A 23408-nucleotide genomic window follows, 5' to 3' on the forward strand; every position below is an offset into this window, starting at 1 on the left:
AATACCTGCCGCCTATGTTGACTTGCCTTGGAGAGAACTGACCCCTGCCACTCCTGTGGTACCAAAACTTTAAACTCGCAGAAAGTGGAAAGTTAGAGAGTTAGAGAGGCGGAGGAGGAGGAGGAGGAGGAGGAAGAGGAGGAGGTGGAAGATATGACTGTGTTGTTATATTTTCTTCTCTCTCACCCTTCTCCTAGTTCTGTGCCTCTGGCTCATCCTCGTTGCTACAATTACATCCAAAATATGTTATTTTCTTGTCTTCTTCACCCAAATTTCACTTTCACTCCGCTCACTCTCTTGCTCACTCTCCCACTTATGATCTCTCTCTCTCTCTCTCTCTCTCTCCCATATTCATATCCAACCTGCAGTCTCACTCGACGGTCCACATGAGCGTCTCCAAACCCCCGCCGCCCCCCTCCACCTCCCACCTGGCCATCCCCCCTTCTTCCACCCCCGCCCCGCCACCCTCCTCCTCCTCTTCCTCCCCCTCTCCCTCGGTGACCCCCCACTCTTCAGCCCCACCGCCCCCCTCCCCGGTCAAGATCTCTATGCAGGAGCACTTTGCCATCAACGTGTGCCCGGGCCCCATCCTCCCCATCCCGCAGATCTCGGACTTCTTCCCCCGTTTCCACGACTACCCGTGCACGCCGCCCCCACCGCGGGAGAAGAAGATCCTGAAGGAGGAGACTTTTAACGGGGACATGGGCGGAGGCGATAAGGACAGGGAGAGGAGGGGGGACACCGACGGAGAGACGGGGGATGTGGTGGACTCTGATGATGACGACAGTGAGTTCTGTGCGGGGTGAAAAGGAAAAGTTATGTGGAGTTTGTTTTATGGGAGTTCAGTATTGAGTGGGGTGGATCTGTGTGTAGGTGAGAGCATCTGTGTGTGTGTGTGTGTGTGTGTGTGTGTGTGTGTGTGTGTGTGTGCAGTCTGGGGGCTGTGTTTATCAATGTGAAAATGAGTGGGCAACACAGCGCAAAATTAACATCGCCGATCTCTATATACTTGGAAGTGGAGAGTCATCGCTTTTTGTTTGTGTAAAATGAGTTTCTGCATTGCATACGCGCCTCAGAAGCACAACATGTGCTTACAGAGTAATTGTGGAGTCAAGCATTTTTTCCAATGTCTTTGTCACTCCCACTTTCTGTGACACAGCGGCTCCGATGATTTATTGCACGGCGTCCGAATAGTGGGATTCAGTCTGCAAGTTTCTGCTCATTTCCAAACAGTAATCAAACAAGACAGATCAATTCATATTAAGCAGCGTCATGTTTTTAAGGGACCATCTGCTACAAATGTGACTCAGAGCTTGTGTGGGTGTGTGTGTGTGTGTGTGTGTGTGCGCGTATTCTGTCCATATCCTGGCAGTAATTGATTGGTCTGTGCATGGATTGTGTTATTTTCAGCCTACCTGGGCACGTTGGAGTTCAGCCTGCACTTTGATCAGGAGAACAACTGTCTTCACTGTACCATTCATAAGGCCAAGGTACACACTATTACACCTTGCACATGAAAACACATTCTTTTGTGTGTGTGTCTGTAGTTTCATAATCCTCCTAGCAAGACCAATAAATAAATTCCTCCTGCAGTACTATTGTACTCGCAGACCAACGTCAGATACTGAGAGTTTTCCTTCTATCTTTATAAAGTAACATGGCAACCGCTCAAGCATGAAAAGAAAGCTTGTTGATTCTCAAAAAAAAACATCCCATGGCAATACAAACTGTTAGATATTAACACTCCACTGCTCTGGTAAATACATCCAGTATGGCCATAGTACAAGGACACAGTCGCTGTACCGTATATTGTGTACTGTCAGATGTTGTTAATTATGTGTATCCCACTGAACTGTCTGCCTGAGGACAACACACAGGAGTTGAGGAGAGTAGTAAATAGTGCCACAGAAAGGAACACCCAGAAGCACTATTTAGATGTAACTACTGTAGTAGAGGCATGTCACATTCCCTGTCTTTTCCTGACCCTGTCAGCCGCGTGAAGCGTTTCAGGGTGTGATGACTTCACCTTTGACACCGTGTCTGTGTGTTTGTGTGTATGTGTGTGTGTGTGTGTGTGCGTGCGTGCGTGTTTGTCTATGTCCACAGGGATTGAAAGCCATGGACTCCAATGGGCTGGCTGATCCATATGTCAAGCTCCATCTCCTGCCCGGGGCTAGCAAGGTCACTACTCCAACCTCACCTCAATTGCTATTAACGTTATACACTCGCACACTGGGCGACATTCTCTGTCCTGCACACTGCCGCTCTCTCTGCAACACACCACACAGGGAAAGATTTATTGCAAAGACTTGGGCAAAACTGTAAATATCAGCCTTTACAAAAACGATTCCATTCATTATGTGAGTAAAAACAAGAAAATACAATTATTTACTGTTTTGTAAATAATAGAATAATGCCGTGAGTAATTCATTCTTGTTTATCGGACACCATGAAAGGTCAAAAAGCACTTGCAAAGACTTGGCAGCAGGCTAATCTAGTGTGTCGTTTCAAGCCACTGAGCAGGGAGTGTTTTGGTTGGTTACTGCTTAATGTGGTTTGGCCAATGCTCTGCTTTATCGTGCACAAACATGTTCTGGTCTGTTTCACTGCTCTTGTCTTGTTTTCGACTCAAGCAGCAGGGAAGATAAGGCTCGCAACAACAGCAACAACAGCTCCGGCAGATGGCAACCTGTTGTCGGCCATTTTGGCTCAAGGTTGACACAAAATGAGGTTATGATAAGCAGGGAAGACACTGAGCCAAGAAAGGTTGCACGAGGCAACTGTCTGAGGTCTAAGGTGCTAACAATAACACGTCTGGGGCATTTTTGTCCTCCAGCCTCCCTCTGTCTGCGCTCTCTCCCATTGTTATCGCTCTCCTTTTTCCACTTTCCACTCCTATCTCTGTCACTATCTCACTATCTCGCTGTGACCCTCTTTGACCTTGAAATACCAACAGTGTGTGGAGGGAAGGGAGAGAACTGAGAAGGAGGAAAAGGGGGAGAGAGAGAGAGGGAGAGAGAGAGGGAGAGGGAGGGGGGGAAAGGGAGGGAGGGAGAGAGGGAGAGACAGATGAGGGGAGGACAGCAGCAGGTGGTTGTCATGGAAACAGTGAGGATTGTTACACGGCTCACGTCAACAGGCGAGTGTTGATGGGTGGGGGGGGGGGGGGGGGAGAGTGGGAGGGAGGGAGGGAGGGGGGTTTGCTGGGGGAGAAAGCGTCAATGAGTAGGTAAGTACCCACGAAGCTCCGCTTGTTAAATATCCACCAGATGGGGCCACGTCACTTGAAAGTGGGAGCGAGTGGCAAGTGTAAAAGTGAGGATGACGGGCACACACACACACACGTGCGCACACACACACACACACATACACACACATATTCAGACTCGTGTTATGATCAATAACACAGACGGTTTCAGTTTCTACAAAGAATAGAGTTGCCAAAATACCGAGTGGAGAGAGGCACACATCGAGAGAGAGAAGTGTCCCACACATTTTCTCTCTCTCCTCTCTCTCTCTCTCTCTCTCTCTCACATCCTGTCACAGATGCTCTTTGCTCACACACTTATGCAGACGAGTGCGCTGTCTTGTGTTGCACGCAGTCACACGTTCAGCACATGACCTTGCTCATATGTAGGCACATGCTGGGAATCATATAAGGCTTTAGTCACAGTCGCACGGAGACGTGTGTGGTGTTGCTTGTCCCAGTGATGCTGCCTCCCTCTCGCTCTCTCACTCCTCTCCCTCTCACACACACACAAACACACACACACACAATTGTTGGTGGCTTGGTGCTGGTCGATGGAATTTTCATCTGTTCCCAGTCCATGCCTGTCCATTCCTAATCGAGGCGCATGGAGAATGAGATTTCTGATTCACCCACAGCCAGCTTCAATTCATTCACAGCTCTGGGAAGTGGGGGATAGAAGGAGAGGGAGTGTGAAAGGAGCAAGAGGGTCCGTGTAGACAGATGGAGAGAAAGGAGAAAGGCTATGATGGACAGATGGAGGGCAAGAGATAAAACATTTAGAGACAGATGTAAAGGCTCTGATGAGGGGGGGGAAACGGAGGCAGAGGGTGATGGAGGGCAGGAGGAGGAACCGGTGCTGTTTTAAATGTTTGCAGATATTGTCTGTGGTAATGAGACAGGCTCAGAGGAACGGCCAACCCCATTCAGTCTATAAGGAGTGATGATTATTTGCCTCGGTGAAAGAGATGTTTCACTTATGCAGGCGCACATACAGCTGTGCAAACACCACAAAAACCTAGCAGAGCCACTGTGAGTCGTGACTCTGCCCGTGAATGGTGCCCTGCCGCTCCCGCACACTGAATGAATCAAACAAATGACGTGAATCGAAAACACTTGTTCCTTTCACGGAGAGAACTCCACAAGGCTGACTCTTACAGATAAGCCCAACTTTACAGCCAGAAAATGGAGAATAAAAAGAGGACAGGGATGGGGCACTGAGGGGAGGAAAGAGAGGAGGTGGTGGAGGCAGAACAATGGGATCTAGGGACAAAAGCGGTTAAGAGGGGATGGAAGCGGGGTTCAAAATCTGGTCCTGGGGCAGTAGTAAGGGGCTGACTCTGGCAGAAGGAAAGAGGCGAGAGAGAGAGAGAGAGAGAGAGAGAGGGAGAAAGAGAGAGAGAGAGATGGGAAGGGGGAGGGTTATTTATCTTCAAATTACTTGGATACTGACAAACACCAAGCTTCAGATGTATGCAGGAGTAGGCCTACCTTGAGAGAGGCTACACATTTCCTATCTCTCCATCAGTTCAATCGATGGAGGTCTGGAGAAATTTAAACATAGTTGGCTAGAAAAGAGCGGAGTCACTGTGGGCTGCCGTCATCATTCAAACCAGTCACATTTCTCTAGGTCGGAGCCTGCTGGTGCTCACTTGTTTACTGTCATAGGAACAACAAGGATGTTAGCTACAGTTAGCTAGCTAGCGAAACAAAACTTTTGGCAACAACAATGGACAACATTAAAGACTCGGTCTGGTGTAATGCGCATACTTATGACAAAACAGAATTGTCTTGATTCCAATTTTTCAACCATTTTTATCTCCCTTGTTTGATTTACCTAAAGAGTTTGTATTTTAACTCAAATATAAGTAGCTAGAAGAAGTAGCGTTGTGGCTAAGCTAACAATGGAAACTTGTTCTACAAAAACAAACCAGAAGTGCAGTTTCCGGGGGCTTATTTCAAACTGAGAGACAATCGATGCTGCCTTTGGCTCAACAAGGTCTCATTATCCCACATTTTATGATGAGAATTTCTCCAGACGTCCGTTGTTTGAGCCGGAGGTGTGACTACGTGAGATTAGTGTGTTTATGGTCCAATTGTAGTAGCTTATGTGAATATGGATATTGTCAATTTTGTTGGGACGTGAGCCCAGTTTGCAGTACGGAAGGAAACAGCATTGTAAACACTAAAATAAATATGGAAGAAAATATGAATAAAAAATATGCAAAACAAGACGAACATATCCTGAAGGCAGCTGTGGGAAATGAGCCAGCAAGTGCCTGCGAACTCTCTCTATGGATGGTACTGCTGGCGGGGGCCCCTGGGCATTTATTCTCCTGGAAATCGTTAATTTTTCATGCTAATTGCGTTAGTGCAGTCTAATTGGCTGGAGTGTTGTGTTAGAGAAGCAGTGCTTGTTTTGTGGGTCTAGCTGGCGCTTGCCCCGTCAGGTGGGGGGAGACAGACGGACAGGCGAGGTGAGGGAAGCCTCCTGTCCTCTCACTCTCCTCTATAAAGTAGGTGGCAGATGTGCACGATTTCCTGAGGGAGAGAGATAAATGATGTTTCCCCTCTCTCTCTCTCCCTCTCTCTCTTGATCTTTTAGTCTCATTCCTGTTTGCTCGCTTTCATGATCTCTGATTCTCTCCCTCTCTGTCTCTCTGATCTTACAAGTTTGCTCCCTCAACCTCTAACCGTTCTCCCTTCTTCTTTCCTTCTTTCACTCCCTCCCTTATCCTTTCCTTGAATGGCATTATTCCACTTCCTTTATTTCCCTCCTTGGCTTTTCTCATTTCCCCCTCCTCTCTTCTCCCCGCCCCCAGGCAAACAAGCTACGCACAAAAACCTTGAAGAATACCTTGAACCCAGTGTGGAATGAAACGCTGGTATATCACGGCATCACAGCAGCCGACATGACCACCAAAACACTCAGGTAGGTATTCGGCTCGGGATTTCAGTCAGTGTGGCCAGCAATTAGCACGATTCCCCAGACAGCCAAATGACCAGTTTGTTATGCAGGGGACGAATATCCATGCCTCCAATTCTCCAATGTACTGCCAACAACTGTCAATGCTTCCCAGTGGGCTTTTCCAGTTAATTCATTATTGCAGCCAGGCAACGCCAGCCAAATGTTCCATTTGCCATCGCCGCGGTAACTGCTCAGGTGTCGGCTGTGCTGTGGCGTCTCCGCCCCCTCCTTCCCAGAGTGCTCTCCATATGGAGTGATTGAGGTCAAGCGTAGCCATCTTGGCCCAAAAACTCTGACGCACTCGTCTCATCCTTCAAATTCTAACCTGATGCGGGGAGAGAGTTTTGCGTGCCGTTTCGTTGGTGCGCTCGTGAGCGCGTGCGCCGCGTACGGTCAGTGTCAATTTGTTCAGACGGTTCATGGTAGGATTGGACTGCCTTGTTTATCCTGAGGAAACACAAACATACACACACTCAGACATGCACACACACAGACACACACAGCTGGACACACGCACACACGATTCTCTTCCCCGCCACATACACAAACACAGGCAGTCAGGTGTGTGCTTATCCTCTTGCTTTCATGTCAAGGGCAATCAGTGGCAGGGGAGAACATGCGTGGCCCCGCCTCTGAACATAGAGAAAATACACACACACTAACAAACAACACACACACGTCCCCTAGCATTTAAAAGCGCACACTCTCGGAAATAGAATTTACTCTGTCTCCACACACACACACACACTCACACTGCAGCTGGAGGAGAGACCCCTCAGACGTGAGGAAGCCCACCTGACCTCTATCCAAGGAGAAAGGAGAGAGTCCACAGACACAAATCGGCATGGGGGCTCTGGGGAGCCAAACGAGGGGGAGGAGTGGAGTGTACAGTGCCAAGCAAGAGATGAAGTGGGAGAGAGAGAGAGAGAGAGAGGGAGAGAGACTGCTGCCAAGATAGACGGAGAGAGGAGGAAAAGCGTGAATGATGCCAAGTGACAGATAAGAAGGGAGTGGAAGAGGAAACTACGGAGGCCGAGAGAGAGAGAGAGAGAGATTGGCTTGGAGAGAGTAGAGGGACAGAGAGATGGATGAGGTTATGAATGAAGAAATTACTTCACTGAAAAAGGCAGAGTGAGGGGGAGGAGTTGACGTAAAAGGGGGAGCCAAAAAAACAAAAAACACAAAAGAATGAGGGCACAGAGACGTTTGTGAGACAGCGAAAGTGAAGGAGTGAATAAAATATGACAGCAAAGGAAGAATGACAGAGCGAAAGAGAAGGTGCGAAAGGGAGACAGAACAGAAAATCTGCTCAGAAAAAAAACCCGGGCGCGTTCAGACGCCAGCGTGACGCTTGAGCCAGTAAACAGACTTTGTTCTCATTATGGCAGAGAAAGCGAGACACACACAGAGAGAGAGAGAGAGAGAGAGAGAGGAAGAGAGAGGAGAGAATGTAGGAATAGAGAGACATCCCTGGAGAGATGTCTACTCTCTAGCTCTGTGCCCTGCTGCATCCCACTCCACTCGTCCCAGCAGGGCACAGAGGAGGGGGAGCTGTACTCTTTGGTCCCCACGCACACTGCACTGCTGAGCGGGTAGACGCTGCCAAGACTCAGCCTCTCCATGGATCTGCCTGAATCCTATCTGCTCTATCCACTTGGGGGGACAAACGCTGGGCTGAAAAAAAAAAAGTGAGTGTAGTGTGCAAAAATGGAGGGAGAGTAATGGTTTTGTGAATTGAATTTTCTTGCATTTTAGAGGGATTATATAAAGCCATTATGCTAAAGCAACATGCACTTAAATAAAATGGATGGCAAAATGATGGTTGGCTGTGAAATGGTGAAAAGATCTTTGCAGCTATAACTTCTTTGCAGTCTTTATTCAACATCTGCAGTGTGTAAACATTATCTCCAAGGGCCACCGGGGGCGGGGGGGGGGGGGGGGGGGGTCCGGCCCGTTATTAACTGAACCAGCTGAGTAAACTAATAACTAACGTCTCCAGTCTGGACTTACTTCACGGTTGGCCTCATACTGTCTAATCCCTTAATTGGTACAGCAAGGTTGGCTGAGGTACTGAGGTCTTGAATGAAAATCAACTGAATTGGAATGGCTGACAGGATTTCAAGATTAGGTCCAAATTCCAAATTCGTCTCTATCAGTCGCTGCCGTCTGCGTCTGCCTGTGGACACATTTCAAATGAGTTTGAGACATGGCGCTGATAATGAACTGCCGAAATCCTTTCCCGCATTTAAATGACACAAGCCTTTTCTATGCATCTTATGCACAAAAATAGAGGTGAATGGTACAGTCAAGAACACCTAGGGGAGACTTTCAGACTCTATTGCTTAAGGCAAGAAATCCCTTTGGCTTTTATCACCGAGACGATTATCAGGCTGCCAGTGAACAGAGGAGAGATAGACCATGCGGAGGTGGTTTTGATGAGAGGCGGGTATGAGGGGATTCAGTGTGGTGTAGGTGTGTGTGTCTGTCTGTGCGTGCGTGTGGGAGTGGGCGTGTGTGTGTGGAAAGACGACACTTTTTCACAGCAGAGGTTACCAGATTACCAGCATGATGTCAGTGCCAGGCCTGGTCTCTCTCTCTCAATTTCTCCCTTCTATCTCTCCATCTTTCTGTCGGGCTTCGTAATAGACTCATGCTGTCCTCCGCTGTGGGGAGATAGTGACAAATCTAGGACTTGATTTGGTGCTGGATGGAGGTGCGAGGCTGAGATTGGGTACTGGAAGTTTAAGGTGAGATCTATAGTTGGGTGCTGATATGAAAAAAACTTAGATTCGGTATTAGATGTTGGGGTGAGATTGATGCGTTTTGTTGGGGATTGTTTTGTTGTTGCGCTGAGACAGTTATTTGTATTCAACAGAAAGCATCTCTGATTCTCTAAAGCACCTCTGATTCTCTACAGCCTGACACTGATCACAGAGATGCATCTCTAAATAGACTGGCATGACTTATAGCATGCAAAGCCAACCCAAAGATGAGGACACATCATGCATTTGTTCCCCTAAAAACAATGTGATATGATATTAATTAGCCATATAATTTATCTTCACTATTAAAATGAGGGATACCACTCATTTTAGGAATTCACATAAGCCATTCACATTGCCTAAAACAGTTCAATTAATATTTGGGAGCATGCAGGTCTCCCAAATGTACATCAGAAAGCAGAAAATTAAGCCTTTAATCACACAAATCCCCATAGCATGGAATTAATAGCAATATACCAATAGCAATCAATGGCAGACTGAACTGTTGATTCCTAGAATATATGTATATGTAAACGTTTACACCCAAATGAGCTTCATACCATGCTGAGCATCTGTTTTGAACCAGCAAAAATACCCATTTCCACAGAGAAAGTCATCCTTGTTGCTATCAAAGTCACCTTTTCTAGCCGGACCATCAGTGTGGATCAGCATCACAAATTTGGGGGCGATACACACTCCTCCCGCTTGTTTTGGACTATGAGAGATGACGGCTACTGTATACTAAATTTGGCCACGTTCATCTGGCATTAGAGGTTGAACAGATTACATGGGCATCCTGTTGATTTTTAGAGGATCTCTAAAAACAGAATACTGTGGGAGCATGTGTGAGGGAACGGGGAGAGCGTTTCTGGAGTAGAGGGTGAGATTTGGGGGGCTGCATGGGTGTCACATTGTGCTGCAACCTTCATCTCATTGCAGCCCCACATGTATGTCAAAGCAAGGCACATAAATCATCTCACAGCCATGTGCATGAGTCAGAGTTATTCCAAGGCTTCCGCTAGAGATACTCATCAGTTATGACTAAAAGGCTGGAACCAGCATGTCAAATGTCCAAATGTCAGAGGAACAGAGCGGGAAAAGGTGTGTGTGTGTGTGTGTGTGTGTGTGAGAGAGAGAGAGAGAGAGACAGACAGCGAGAGAGAGAGAGGTCAGGAACAGAGAGTGAGAAAGAAATGGAGCGCAGAGACAGTCCCTTTGGGAATATTTGAGCACAGAGGGAATATTGTAACAGGTGATGGGGGAGTGCTCGACTGTGTCTGATGGAATATCCATCCACCATCCAACATCACCAGCAGTGGGCTGGCATCCGTTTGAATAACTATAAACAATATTACGGAAGGCAGATATTGATTCAGCTGTCTGTTTCTGAATATAAACAACAAAAAACAAGAAACAGAGGCACAAAAAAGAGAGGAGAGCATCCTCATATAATGCAAATAAGAGTCTTTTTTTAACTTCAGCACACAAAAATAAGGAAAAATACTAAAGGCACAAACTATAATACCGAAAACTAAAGGCACAAAAGTCACCATAAATATAAGTGAAACATAAAACACCATCTGTGCAGTTGACTTGATAGCAGTCTTCTTAATTGTTTTTACCTACTGTAGTGATGTCTAATTGACTGCCACAGGGCTACCGTAGGGGCATGTTGATGATGTCATTAGAGAGCGCCTGAGCGGGAGGTGACACGAGGCAGCCACTTGGATACTTGTTTTGTACGTCGTGAGTAAAGCAGACCAGAAGAAATAAACATTGTGTTCTCGCTCATCATTGGGAATAAAATCTGATTACCTGTTCTGATGTAAATGAGCTCTCTCCTCTCTTACCTGTTCCAATTAAGACTCGGAAAATGAGCCTTTGCCTGCTGGACTATCAGCCATGGAGGAAATGATTGCGACGCTCTGGAAGCTCCCATCCTCTCTAGCTGCCAGACAACTTCTCACTGCTCATGATGTTGTTAATATGAAACCACCAAACACAGTGAACTGACTGTAGACGTCTGTGGCTCTCAGCTCCTCAGACACAGAACAGCAGAAGTCAACCATTATTTGTTTGTTTTCTCTGCTTCTTACACACACAGTTAGGATAGATTGGCTATATGTTTTCTGTATTTGCTAGCTGTCTCCATTGTTTTGTTAAAAAAGCATTTGATCACATAAAAGAGGGTTTCTCCTCTGTTGCAGAGAGAGGCGGTAGAGGAGTTGACTGACTGTTCAGACGGATAGACAGCTGAGTGGAGAGAGCAATGGAGCGCAATCAGCCTCTAAAGGCTTTGAGTTGGAGGAGAGATACGGTTCAGCCTGAGCCTGCTCCACAATGATGAGCGGAGCAGAGCAGCGGCTGGATCCATCTGTAACTTTTCACTGACTCACCTGCTTCTCTCCTGTGTGTGTGTGTGTGTGTGTGTGTGCGCGTGTTTGCGTATGTAGGCTGTGTGTATGTGACATGGACAGACTTGGTCGTAATGAATTCATTGGAGAAGTGAGAGTCGCTCTGAAGAAACTGAAAGAAGGAGAGAACAAAAGATACAATATGGGCCTGGAGAGAATTGCACAGGTAGATACATTGTGTGTGTGTGTGTGTGTGTGTGTGTGTGTGTGTGTGTGTGTGTGTGTGTGTGTGTGTGTGTGCGCGCACACGTCGAAAGTGGTTCTGCGGACAGATATATCAAGATGTGTTCCATTTCCATCCTGGATGTTTGCCTGTGGGCTACAGTACATCAATTTCAAATGTTGCATTATATTGTGTAATGGATATTCGCCTGGAGGCTCTGTAGATTATAACTATGTTGATTTCACTTTCTCTCTCTCTCTCTCTCCCTCACTCTCTCTCTCTCTCTATTTCTCTCTTTTTCTCTGTCTCTCTCTCCTTCCTTCTTTCTGTCAGAATAAAGAGAGTAACAATCAAACGGTGGAGCAGGGAGCGCCCGTAGCAGAGGAGGAGGTAATGTCATCATCAGCGTTATCGTTAACAATCTTATTAGTATCATTTGGAACAAAAAGACGGCTCATTGTAATTTGCTACTGCTCACCATATAGGCTATCTAATGAATTTCCTTATCTTTTCAGCAATTCTAATCCACCTTAAAACAGTCTAAGTTTAATTATGTGATGTTAATCGGTGTCTGTGTGTCTGTGGCATGCACTTTAATAAACCAGTGTGAGGGAAACTGCTCCTAGGACACTGCCACAACAGTTTCTAAATTAGACCAGTGTTGCCACTCCAATGTTTTTCTCCTCCAGTAGTCCTTATCTCATTTCTGATCGTGATTTGAGAGACAGAAGTTAATAGCATTGCCTCTCTGATTAGACTCAGTTTATGTTCAACCCTAAGATTAGAGAGGGTGGCAGTGTCATTTTGTCTCTCCCAGATAAGACCTTTAATTACAAGCTTTCATTTGAATAGTCCCCTTTCACACACACACACACACTACCTCACAAAGTAAGAAATATTACTGTTTCTACAATTCACAGATAATCGACTTGCAATTGCTATTTGGCTATAACTACTTAGAGTGAAACTTTTGATTTTATGCTTTTACAGTGTGTATCTCACTGTTTTTTTCCTGGGTGAAAAGGTTTATAAGACAGTACACTAGACATTTGACAGTAAAATGCTACAGTACATTGAATACCATACAAATTAAACAGGTGCAGGGTGCAGGTCCACTTTCCACCTCACTGTATTAGAGGTGGAAAGTAACTAAGTACGTTTACTCAAGTACTGTACTTAAGTACAATTTTGAGGTACTGGCACTTTACCTGAGTATTTCCATGTGGTGAGACATTATACTTTTACTTCACTACATTTCAGAGGGACATATTGTACTATTTCCTCCACTACATTTATCTGACGGCTGGAGTTACTAGTTACTTTGCAGAATAAGGTTTTACATGCAAAACACTCAATAAGCTCATAAAATATGTTGCATTGTTAGAGTTTAAACTCCCACACAGTATATGGAGCATTTAGACCAACTTTTTATCACTCTGAAAGGGACCGTTCTTCAGAATGAGGACTTTAACTTTTGATACTTAAGTACATTTTACTGCTAATACTTCTATCCTTTTACTTAAGTAAACTTTTGAATGCAGAACTTTTACTTTTAATGGAGTATTTTGTCATTATGGTATTGCTACTTTTACTTAAGTAAGGGATTTGAGTACTTTCCCCACTCCTTCAGCAGAGGGGGAAGCAGCAGTGTGAAGCGGGTGCTGTGCTGACCCTGCTGTCCCCTCTGTCCCCAGCGTGGCCGTATCCTGGTGTCACTGTGCTACAACACAGAGAAGGGCTGCCTGCTGGTGGGCATCATACGCTGCGCCCATCTGGCCGCCATGGACTCCAACGGCTACTCGGACCCCTTTGTCAAAATGTAAGTCACGTAATGTAAGTCTTTCTGTGCATGAAGTGCAGCATGGGACAACCCCATGGTTCAAATGGGACTGATATTGCATAAAATGAGGATGCAAGGCAGTGGTGCTCACATCCAGTCTGGGGCTCTGGGACAGAAGCCTATTGTGACTCGCAGCCACTGCCAGGTGTACATATACATACATATACATACATACACTGTATGTATCGATCTCAGCTATCTCTATGTTTACAAATTAATTTCTATATTTTAAATCGTTTATTATTTTCCTTTATTTGTTTATATGCTTGTTTGTTTATCTGTTTGTTCATTTGGCTGTTCACTGCACACTTAAATTAAAGTCACTGTAGGTAGATTATAGAAGTTGACATTTTGTTGTAATTCAGCAAAAGCAATCCTCATGTTGGTTGAACATAAATTAATAAAACAATATGTCAGAATCTTGGCAATATAGACAGCACCATTTGCTCTGCTATTTGCTTACAAAGGAAATTTAGAGGCTCATTTATCTAAGAAATTGAGACAAACTGCAAACTACCACAGCATATTTTCTCCATCCAGTGCATTACTATGGTCTGAAATAGTATGATTGGAATGCAGTCACTTAATATTTAGTATTTATGAATAATTTAATAACCAACTCTCAAGTTTTGGTCCTGGTCTAGACACAGACTTGACTAAAATAGTCTCCACTACAGCCTTGGGAGGATGGGAAAAGATGGGTGCAGGAGAAGAGGGAGGGGATACCAGGCCCTGACCCTCTGTGAGTGAAGGATTGGTTGAACCAAAGCAGTGAAGGAGAGTGAGAGAGGGAGCAAGAGAGCACAAGAGTCCTGGAAAGGATTGGGAATGAGAGGGATTGAATGATTGAAAGAAGGGACAGAGATTTTTCTCAGATGTGTTTTCAATAGATTGGACAAGTGGGGAATATAGACCGAAACTTCCTCCACACTTTCCCTCTTGTGAACCTCCAGCGGTGCAGACAAAGAGGAGAACAGAAAGAAAACAGTTTTTCTTTCCCTCTTACACACACACATACGCTGTTCTTTTCCTTCTTTCTCTCTCCAAGATATTGATTTGTTCCCGTGCTTTCCAAGTGGCGCCTTGTGCTTTATCGGTCTATTTTGATGCACAATGTGATAGAGCTCACTGGCAAATTATTTCTGCACCTCAAGTACATGATTGGTTCTTCATCTTCCTCCTGTCCCCTTTCTCTTTCCCTCCTTTCTGTCTTGTCTCTTATCATCTCTCTCCTCTTGCTCTGCATCTTTCACATGTACCAGCTGTTTCTCTCTCTTTTAGTATACATGATTTGTATAAAACTCTTGATTCTGATACTGATTTCTGGCACTGTTTGTAGTGTGTTTGTTTGGCTGTTTCGTCTGCCAGAGTTTTCCTTTTGTGATTTTCACTCTTCTCATATTTGGGACTCTGTATATCCAGTGTTTCCCATACATAGACTTTACTTGGGCGGGCCACCCAGGTATATTAACGGCCACCAAAGTATATTTGGCGACCCATTTTAGCGTTTATTTTTATTTTTTTTATCCGTCCGAGAGAACGATGCCATCCGCGATCGATTAGTAGACGATCTCCCCTCGCTCTACCCCTCCAGGGTTTCCCACACATAGAAAACTTTGTGGCGGGCCGACACAATATCAGCACTGACCGCCACAAATTTTCTTTTTTTTCACTATTTAAAGGTATAATATGTAACATTTCCGCATTAAAATTTCTAAAAACGACTAGACCTATGTTATATATTTTTTTGAGTTGTGTACTTACATTATCCCAAATGTTTCCAACAATGTTCAAACCCAGAGAAATACGTAATTTTATTCAAGGTAACGGTGCGTTTCATTTGGTCGCCTGTCAATGGCGTCATATCCCCTTTACCCCCCAACTTCCAGGGAAACACGGGAAACACCAGGAGCACGTTCAATCTGAAAACGGTGTGCACCGTTTTGCTATGGTTTCCGGGTTGAACGTCATGTTTCCTCGAAACGGTGTGAAATGGGCTTTGAGGTACGTTGTCTCTCGTTTGGTGGGTGTGTCAGAGGTGTTACCCAATCAGCAGCGACGTGTATGTAAACCCCTGAACGCAGGGCTGATGATACGTCAGAGAGTGAGGAAGGAAGTCGGCCAACTAGCTAGCTAGCCACTCTAGCCACTCTGTTGTTTTTTTCATTCTATTGTTTTTATCGCTCACTCGTGACGGATCACGATTATTCATTCCCGTTTGCTGCGCGTTCTGTCGCTGAAGCTGTTCGTGTAAAAAAAACTCCCATGATCCCACGCTACTTCATGACATTATCAAACTACATCGTTTGTTATTGTTTTGATTGAGAGACCCCTAGCGACAGAAATTACATACTGTGCGTTTAATCGTAGAACTAGCGCATTGATTCGCTCAGGCCCTAATTGCTTCACGCGATCTCTCTCTCTCGCTCGCTTTTCTCTGTCTCTCTCTCTCTCTCTCTCGCTTGCTCTCTCTGTTGCCCAGAGGTCTCATTTCTATTCTTCACCTTGTAGACAAAAGCAAGCAACAAACAGAACAGTGTAGCACTGTTTATATTTTTAAGTTATGTTATCTTTGACACAAAGTATTTTAGATATATACAGGTTAGTTATTTGTTTGACAAATGGAACAATTTAAAATGGAGTAGGCTACATTAGATAATTTTTCAGCCATCCAGGTAATGGGATCCTTTACTGACCTATATTGACAATATAAGAGAATACAAGAATAAAAAGGCACTCCCCCCCTGTTGCCAACCCACCTACCACCACAAATACATTTGAATTCTGTGGTTAACACTGATATCCATCACAAAGAGCCTTGTTTACCTTGGTTCAGTAGTTAGTCTGCAGAGTATACTCCGCTCTCTTAATACATCCCTTTGTGAGTTTCACCGCAGACTCAAGATCATTATGGTTCTGCAGTTTATTTTCAACCGGAGCGTTTTTGGGTGAAAGCACCGCTGGCATGGGTGATTTATGCCTCCAGTGTATACTGAGCAATTAAGTCGAAATAACTATAATACATGAATTTGCTTAGTGACTTACTGAATTGTCAGAGCGGCGATATCCTCCAGCTGTAAAACCGGCAATCCTCTCGTGGGATCTGTAACTAAAGCCCATCTGGATGCCAGTCTCCCCTTACCCATGCTGTGTGTGTGTGTGTGTGTGTGTGTCCAGAAGGCTTTTCTGATTGGCCTTTTCTCTCTCTGCGACTCACTCGGTCTGCGGAACCCAGTCGAGTGACACGAGGTCAGAATTATCTCAGAACCAATTTGTCTCCCATTTAAAAAGACAAATTAGCAGTTTAAAGACTAAATGAGTTTACATCCTGCAGGAGGGCGGGTCCTTCTCCCCAGCTCTTGACACATTACCGAAAATATTAAAACATTAATATTCTGTCCAGCCCCTGCCAAAAAAAGACATCTGATGGGAGAAAAAGTGTAAAACATCAGATGTCAGATATTTCCTGCTGACTAAGCACACACTCTCTCCCCTCCCTCCCTCTGTATGGATGTGTGAAGTGTGAAGTGTGAGCGTCTCCACGGCGGGCTGTATATATTCGCCTCTCTTCTTCCCAACTGTCACTCGTTTTCTCCATCACGTTGTTTATGCATTTCTGTGTCAGAACTTCGCTCGTTTGGTTTCTGTCTCTAACACTTTCCCCTCTTTGCCTCGTCTCTCCCTGTCAATTCTCAATGCGGTTTCTCTCTTTCAAGGGAATGCTCTTGCTCTCTCTCTCTCTCTCTCTCTCTCACGAGCTGTCAAGACTGTGCACAGGCTGTTACATTAGGGGCAGTGGCTCAAATGACAAAAAGAGACATCTGTAGCGCACACAGGCACCGGGTGGGAGCTTGTCATGCGGGGCACACTGGATGTGATGTGAAGTTTTCTTGTGTGAAGTTGTTGCTGTTTTCACGGATTACAGATTGTCTTTATACTCTGTCCTGTTACAGGACTGGTGATGTAAAGACAGCTAACTTAGGTCCCACCTAACATGGATAACTTGTCCTTGTCTGTCCAACTCACTGTAGTGAAAAGAGTCTAAGAGAACAGTATCTTTAACAGCTCATATGTATCATGATCATTATTAGAGATACACAGTAAAACTGTGAACCCCTATCATCAAGGCTGGTAAAATGGTAGAAGGGTATGGCCCAAACATGTGTAGCTAATTACTCTACTGTATACAAGACAAAACAACCTACATTTTAAGGACAATTTTCAATAAACTGTAGAAGATAATCCCCCCTATCTCTCTGGACCAGCCTCCCCGTCCTGAATTATTCCTCACACTGAATTTTCTGCAGCAATTCAAGCATAGTTTGGTTGCTGCTGTATTGAATATTTTTATTTATATTGTCATTATTATTAATGTTTCTATCAATAGATTTTTTTTTTATTCTGGAAATTGGAATCCCCCATGTGAGCCGTCTGAGAGCCATATGTGAAATTTGATTCCCCAGCGCCCCGACTAAGACCCTTTCACCTGCAGCTGGATGAACAGGCTTTCCTTTGGCTGCCTGTCGCTGATGCTTCTTTTGTTTTTCCCCCCAGTATTTCTTTTGAAGGCATTTTGCAATTTGGCCACAGTAGGCAACAGGTAATTGGAAGATACAGTAGATGCTGGTTAGCTTATGGCATTTAAATCCAGTAAATATCAAAATGAATCGGTGGCTGGCAACAAGTAATAGTTTGGTGACATCAGATGAAATAAATGGCTTGAATTGGAACAGCATTGTAATGGGTTGGCTAACTTTGGAGACACAAATAACAAGGAGATAGGTAGTGGATGCTGAGTTTGTGCTAGTGTAGGTGCAGTGAGAGCTTATCACCACCACATTTTAGTAATGTCTATGTCATTCTTAACTCCCAATCACAACATCAGCTGCTGAGTGAGGAAATTCATATTACTGTAGGTTAGCAAATATTGTTGTGGACATCTGGGCATACGCTGATAATGGAGCTCCTTCCGTCAAACCTGGTCAGAACAGAACATTCAATTCAGTCATGACTTACACTGCCAGTCACAAGTTTGGACACATTCATTTTTCTTCATTTTTACTATTTTTCACATTTTAGAATAATAGTAAAGACACCAAAACTATGAAATAACACAAATGGAATTATGCAGTGACCAAAAGTTAAAGTGTTAAACAAATCAAAACTATCTTCACTATTTATATTTGTCTAAAAATCAATTTTAAAGCATTTAAGCATAAGATTTTAGATCAAAATGGCTTTAAGATAATAAAAACATAGTACATTCAATCAGATGTGTCCAAACTTTTGACTAGTAGTGCACATGATTAGTTTTGCATGTTTTATTTGTCAACTATGTGGACTAAAATCACAGTAATTGTCTCTATAACTATAACATTAGACTAAGACTAATTTCATATCATGGAAAAGGGGCAATTTTACCAATGAGGTATCAATAAAGGCACAGTGACTCAAGCCCTTGTGCCCCACCCCCTCACCCCCTCACCCCCCCTTCCTTTCTATCTATCTATCAATTTCCTCTCTCATCCCTTTCCCACCTCCATCCCTCCATCCCGCACTTGCTCTCATCCCACTCTGGTGTGACAGCCCCGAGCCCATCTCATGCATCAGCTGTCAGGCCAGGACTCGTCACTGGCGGGGTGAGACTGGGGGAGTGAGATATCTCACCGCCCGAACATCTTGACTTGGAATTTATGCTGATGATGACTCCCAACGCCCTCTGGGAATCCTTCTGTTGCCTCTTTGCTGGAGCGTATGCTGCTCTCACATCGGCATGATTATGATCTTGCATCGGTTTACTCTCTCTCTCTCTCTCTCTCTCTCTCTCTCTCTCTCTCTCTCTCTCTCTCTCTCTCTCTCCCTCTCTCTCTCTCGCTTTCGCTGCCTTTGTACAAAATATTTTTGGCTCACAATTATCTCAGGAAGAGAAATTTTGCAAACTTTCTCTCTCGTCTTTGTTCCCGCCATTCACTCACTCGCGCAAGGTTTAGCTTTCACAGCAGGGCGAGAGACAAAGTCATGGATAATTCGCTTTGATCTCCTCGGAAATAGTGAGCGTTGTGGCCATATTTGAGGGGTAAAACGCACGATGACTGGCATTGTATGAAGCCTATAATTACAGTGGCCATTTTTTTTCTCCTGCCCTGCTCAATATGTGTTCCATCGCTGCGTGGCAGAGTATGTCTATGGGCTACAGCCAGAGTACATCAATTCCAAACTACGTCTTATGCTGTGTATGGATATGCCCTAGAGAGTTTATAAGGTCCCACTGTATTGATTTCTTCTTTCGTGTTGTCTCTCTCTCTCTCTCTCTCTCTCTCTCTTTCTCTCTCTCTCTCTCTCCCCCTCTCACTCTCGTTTCTCAGTGTGCTGCAGCCTGATATGGGGAAAAAGTCCAAGAACAAGACCTCAGTAAAGAAAAAGACTCTCAACCCAGAGTTCAATGAGGTACAACCCGCCTCCTGCTCTACAAATAACCGCAATGCACTCTCCTGACAAACCAACAACCTTCCCGACTTGTGTGATTACTCTACTCCCGGTGTTATGGATTATATGTGACCATAGGATGAGCATAGCAATTACCAAGCGTACCTTTCAAATGCATTCAGTTCTTTCATCTCTTTGAATGTGCTCTCGGGCCTTTCATTAGGACAGCATCCATCTGAGTGTTTCTAGAGTAAAAGCCCTGAATTGGCAATCCAGTTTCTTTGCAGCTCTCGTGTTCGCCAAGCACTGATATGAGTACTTGTCTTTGTGCGCCACCTGCACAGGAGTTTGCATATGAAGTAACCCTGGACCAGCTGGCAAAGAAAACCCTGGAGATCTCCGTGTGGGACTACGACTTGGGAATGAGCAACGACTTCATAGGTAGGCTGAGACACACGAGGTGACGAGCCGGAGGGGGAGAGGAGCGGAGTGGAGAGGAAATGAGCGGCAAAGTGGATGATTGAACACGAGTGTTTCAATGAAAGCGGTGAAAATTGCAGACAACATTAAAAAAAAAAAAAAAAAGAGGCCGAGTGTGGGTGGGGGAAGAGGAGAGTGGGGAAAAAAAATGAAGAGAGATGAGGGGGGAAATGATGAGGCTTGAGGAGAGCGATTGAGTGGGAGAGGGAGAGTGGGAAAGGAAGCCGGAGACTAGAGGCATTAGAAGTCAAACAGGAAGCCGTTTCCTTTTGGATCCGATCCTTCATGGGCTCGGTGCACCAGATAGCTGCTGCTTCGTGAGACTGCTAAACAGCTCTGTCATGGCCTGGTGTGTATATCACAGCACTGGAGCGCAAGGGAGCTTAAGGAGTGATGGAGGACTAGTGGGGAGGCACAGTGAGAATGGATTACCACCCTGCCAGCTCCGAGGCCTTGAGATCAAAGTGTTTTACTCTGGCTAGCCCTGCCTTGGGTTGTATGCATCTGCTTGAGTGTGTGTGTGTGTGTGTGTGTGTGTGTGTGTGTGTGAGAGAGAGAGAGAGAGAGAGAGAGAGAGAAAGAGAGAGAAAGACGCCCAATGTTTAGATAAGGCTGGCGAGTTATTAGCCTTGCTGGGATAAAAGGCCATCAGTCTCACATACAGCGCCAGCTAACACCCGTTCCCTTGACCATTACAGGTACAGCAGGCTGTCCAGATATGTTAATTGGGTCTGGGAGAAAAATGACACTGAGACAAAGAGGAAAGAGTTGATTAAAAAAACAGCCTGTGTGAACATGATCCTGGTGCTCCGGTACATGAGAGAAAGAGAGAGATAGAGGGAAAGAAAGAGTGGGTTAACAGGCTTGGCGAAAGATATATAGGGAATGAATGCCAAACGGTAGAAAGCAGGGATAGTGAGAAAAATGAACAATAAGACAAATAATAAGAGAGGGAAAAGTATACAAGAAATGAGGAGTAATAAATAATGTGGTGCACCAACAGCTTGCGGGAGCAGTAGACAGACATGGAGAGATGGAGCAAAGCGAAAACTGAAAGAAGGGGGGAAAAAATCATACTGCTCGATAAACATTCATCCCAACTGCTAGATTCCCCTCCAACCCAGTGAAAAAAAAATCTAAACTTGTATTTTGTACTACTGTTAGCCAGTTAGCTGTGTTGTCTATTACATATTTTACTATCTCTACTGCCTGTATAACAGTAAGAACTGACACCTTTGCAATGCTAACAGCCATAAAGAGAGACTGGTAGCATCACCATTAAGTGCTGTAACTTTCACAAATACCTGAGAAGCTTATGTGTAACTGCATGGTTGGACCACCTGCTTAGCATAAAGACCGAGGAGATACAAGGGAAGGAGAGGAAGGAAGGGAAAAAATAAGTGGGCACTAGAGAACAGGGACAAACCTGTGTGTGTGTGTGTGTGTGTGTGTGTGTGTGTGTGCGCACACGCCATGCTCGCATGCCATCCGTGTCAGCCTCTCCCTCATGTGTATCATCTTATCCGGCAGCGGTTCCTCATCCCTCTTCTGTCCCCCCCTACGCATGTCAGGACGGCTGACCGTTTGTCACTAGCGCCCCACAGACTCAGAGAAACACTGCATTGATTTCAGTTTGGAGGTGGAGGGAGTGGGAGGAGAGGATGGAGGTGAGAAACCATCGAGTTTTGTACGTGATTAGCCTGTCTAAACTCTGCCAACAGGTCTGGCCTGCTCTCCCAGGTGTGTGTGTGTGTGTGTGTGTGTGTGAGGTGGTAGAATAGGGGTACAAAGCACTTTAAGCTTGTCCCACTCCTCCCAGCAGCAGTGTCTCAGGCAGTGTTTAATGTAGAGCTCAGATGAGTCGCAGATCTGATACGGGAGCCTTGTTTGCTCGCGGCTGTCGCTTTCTGAGGCGCCGTGAGGAGGCTGCATCGCCCGCTAAAATACCGTGTTTAAAACTTCACGCTCCATCAACTGTGCAATCATAGCCGCGGGAACGGCTCTGTAATAACCCCGGTGTGACAACCGCCTGCCTCTCTCCGTCTTGGCCTGTCCCTCCACCTACGCATCACCTCCGCTCGCTCTCTACCTGAGTCATTTCCTGCGTATTTGCATATTTATGGCGACCCCACCCACCTCCACCATTCATGTTCCTCCACGGCCTTCTCGTTTCAGTAAATGTTTCTCCTCCTCTGCCTACCTGTCTCTCTGTCTACAGGTCAATTCCTGTCTCCTTGTCTCTCCTTTCTCTTCCACCAACAGACTCCTGTCTCTTCCTGACTGTCTCTCCTTTCTCTCTCTCTCTCTCTCTCCCCCACTGTCTGTCTTCTCTGTGTCTCTCTCCTTGCTGTTTCAGGCGGGGTGGAGCTGGGCATAAACGCGAGCGGACAAAGACTCAGACACTGGTTCGAGTGTCTCAAAAACAAAGGGAAGAAAGTGGAGTACTGGCACACACTCACACAACAAGGAGCCCCAAGCAGTGACAAACCGGACTAGATTGCACATAGACACACACACACACACACACACACATACACACACGCACAAATGCACACACATACATGTTTCTCACTGAAAGATGGTTGATAACAAAGATGACCAAGTGACACAGTAATAAGAGCAAAGGATAAAACATGCAATAATAATGATGTTGAAAATAAAACACGTCATATAATGCCAATAATGACAGAACCAAGAATTATCATATGATATTCGTACCAATAATAGTGATTAACGATGGTAATAAGGAGTAATCTGAATACGTTTTTTTTTTTTTCTTCAAGGTGAACCAAATTGTGAAGATGTCCTCATTAAAGTGTTGACCGTAACAAAACAATACTCACGAAAAAAGTGTGCTTTAGCCCTTGTATTGTGGAAGTCACTCACATTTTGTCATTCAAATTTACACCTAAAACAGTGTAGAACCCTTGACCGTTCTCAGACTTAATTCACTGGAAAGGGCCAACAGTACAGTGTGTGCACCGTCGTGACTCATAAGGTGGTATTATATCATAGTTACAGATACCAGGATGTTATGAAAGAATGATTCTGTTCCCTCCGTTCTGAGGAGTCTTTTTTCTCGTGGTTGTTGATCTGATGCAAAACACC

The 23408-nt window shown here is 45.1% G+C and overlaps 1 protein-coding gene across 1 annotated transcript; it reads left to right on the forward strand.

Annotated features, from left to right (window-relative positions):
* The first annotated feature begins 386 nt into the window (after window positions 1–386).
* Window positions 387–22796, forward strand: doc2g (double C2-like domains, gamma). Its single transcript, XM_071517096.1, has 10 exons — window positions 387–786; window positions 1411–1490; window positions 2107–2181; window positions 6070–6179; window positions 11431–11557; window positions 11888–11944; window positions 13249–13373; window positions 19760–19841; window positions 20165–20261; window positions 22657–22796. The coding sequence occupies exons 1-10, from the start codon at window positions 387–389 to the stop codon at window positions 22794–22796; spliced, it is 1293 nt and encodes a 430-aa protein (XP_071373197.1).
* The last annotated feature ends 612 nt before the right edge of the window (window positions 22797–23408 follow it).

Source organism: Centroberyx affinis, unplaced genomic scaffold (assembly GCF_046629955.1).
Source record: "Centroberyx affinis isolate AG114_WGS23_722 - 3 ecotype Tasmania unplaced genomic scaffold, CSIRO-AGI_Caff_v1 ptg000458l_1, whole genome shotgun sequence".
NCBI lineage: Eukaryota > Metazoa > Chordata > Actinopteri > Beryciformes > Berycidae > Centroberyx > Centroberyx affinis.

Bases quoted from the DNA above. Each gene is read 5' to 3' on its own strand.
- doc2g (XM_071517096.1), top strand. From the start codon at position 387: ATGAGCGTCTCCAAACCCCCGCCGCCCCCCTCCACCTCCCACCTGGCC. The intron at 11,945-13,248 runs GTAATGTCATCA...CTCTGTCCCCAG, and splicing joins CGCCCGTAGCAGAGGAGGAG to CGTGGCCGTATCCTGGTGTC. The intron at 19,842-20,164 runs GTACAACCCGCC...CCACCTGCACAG, and splicing joins TCAACCCAGAGTTCAATGAG to GAGTTTGCATATGAAGTAAC.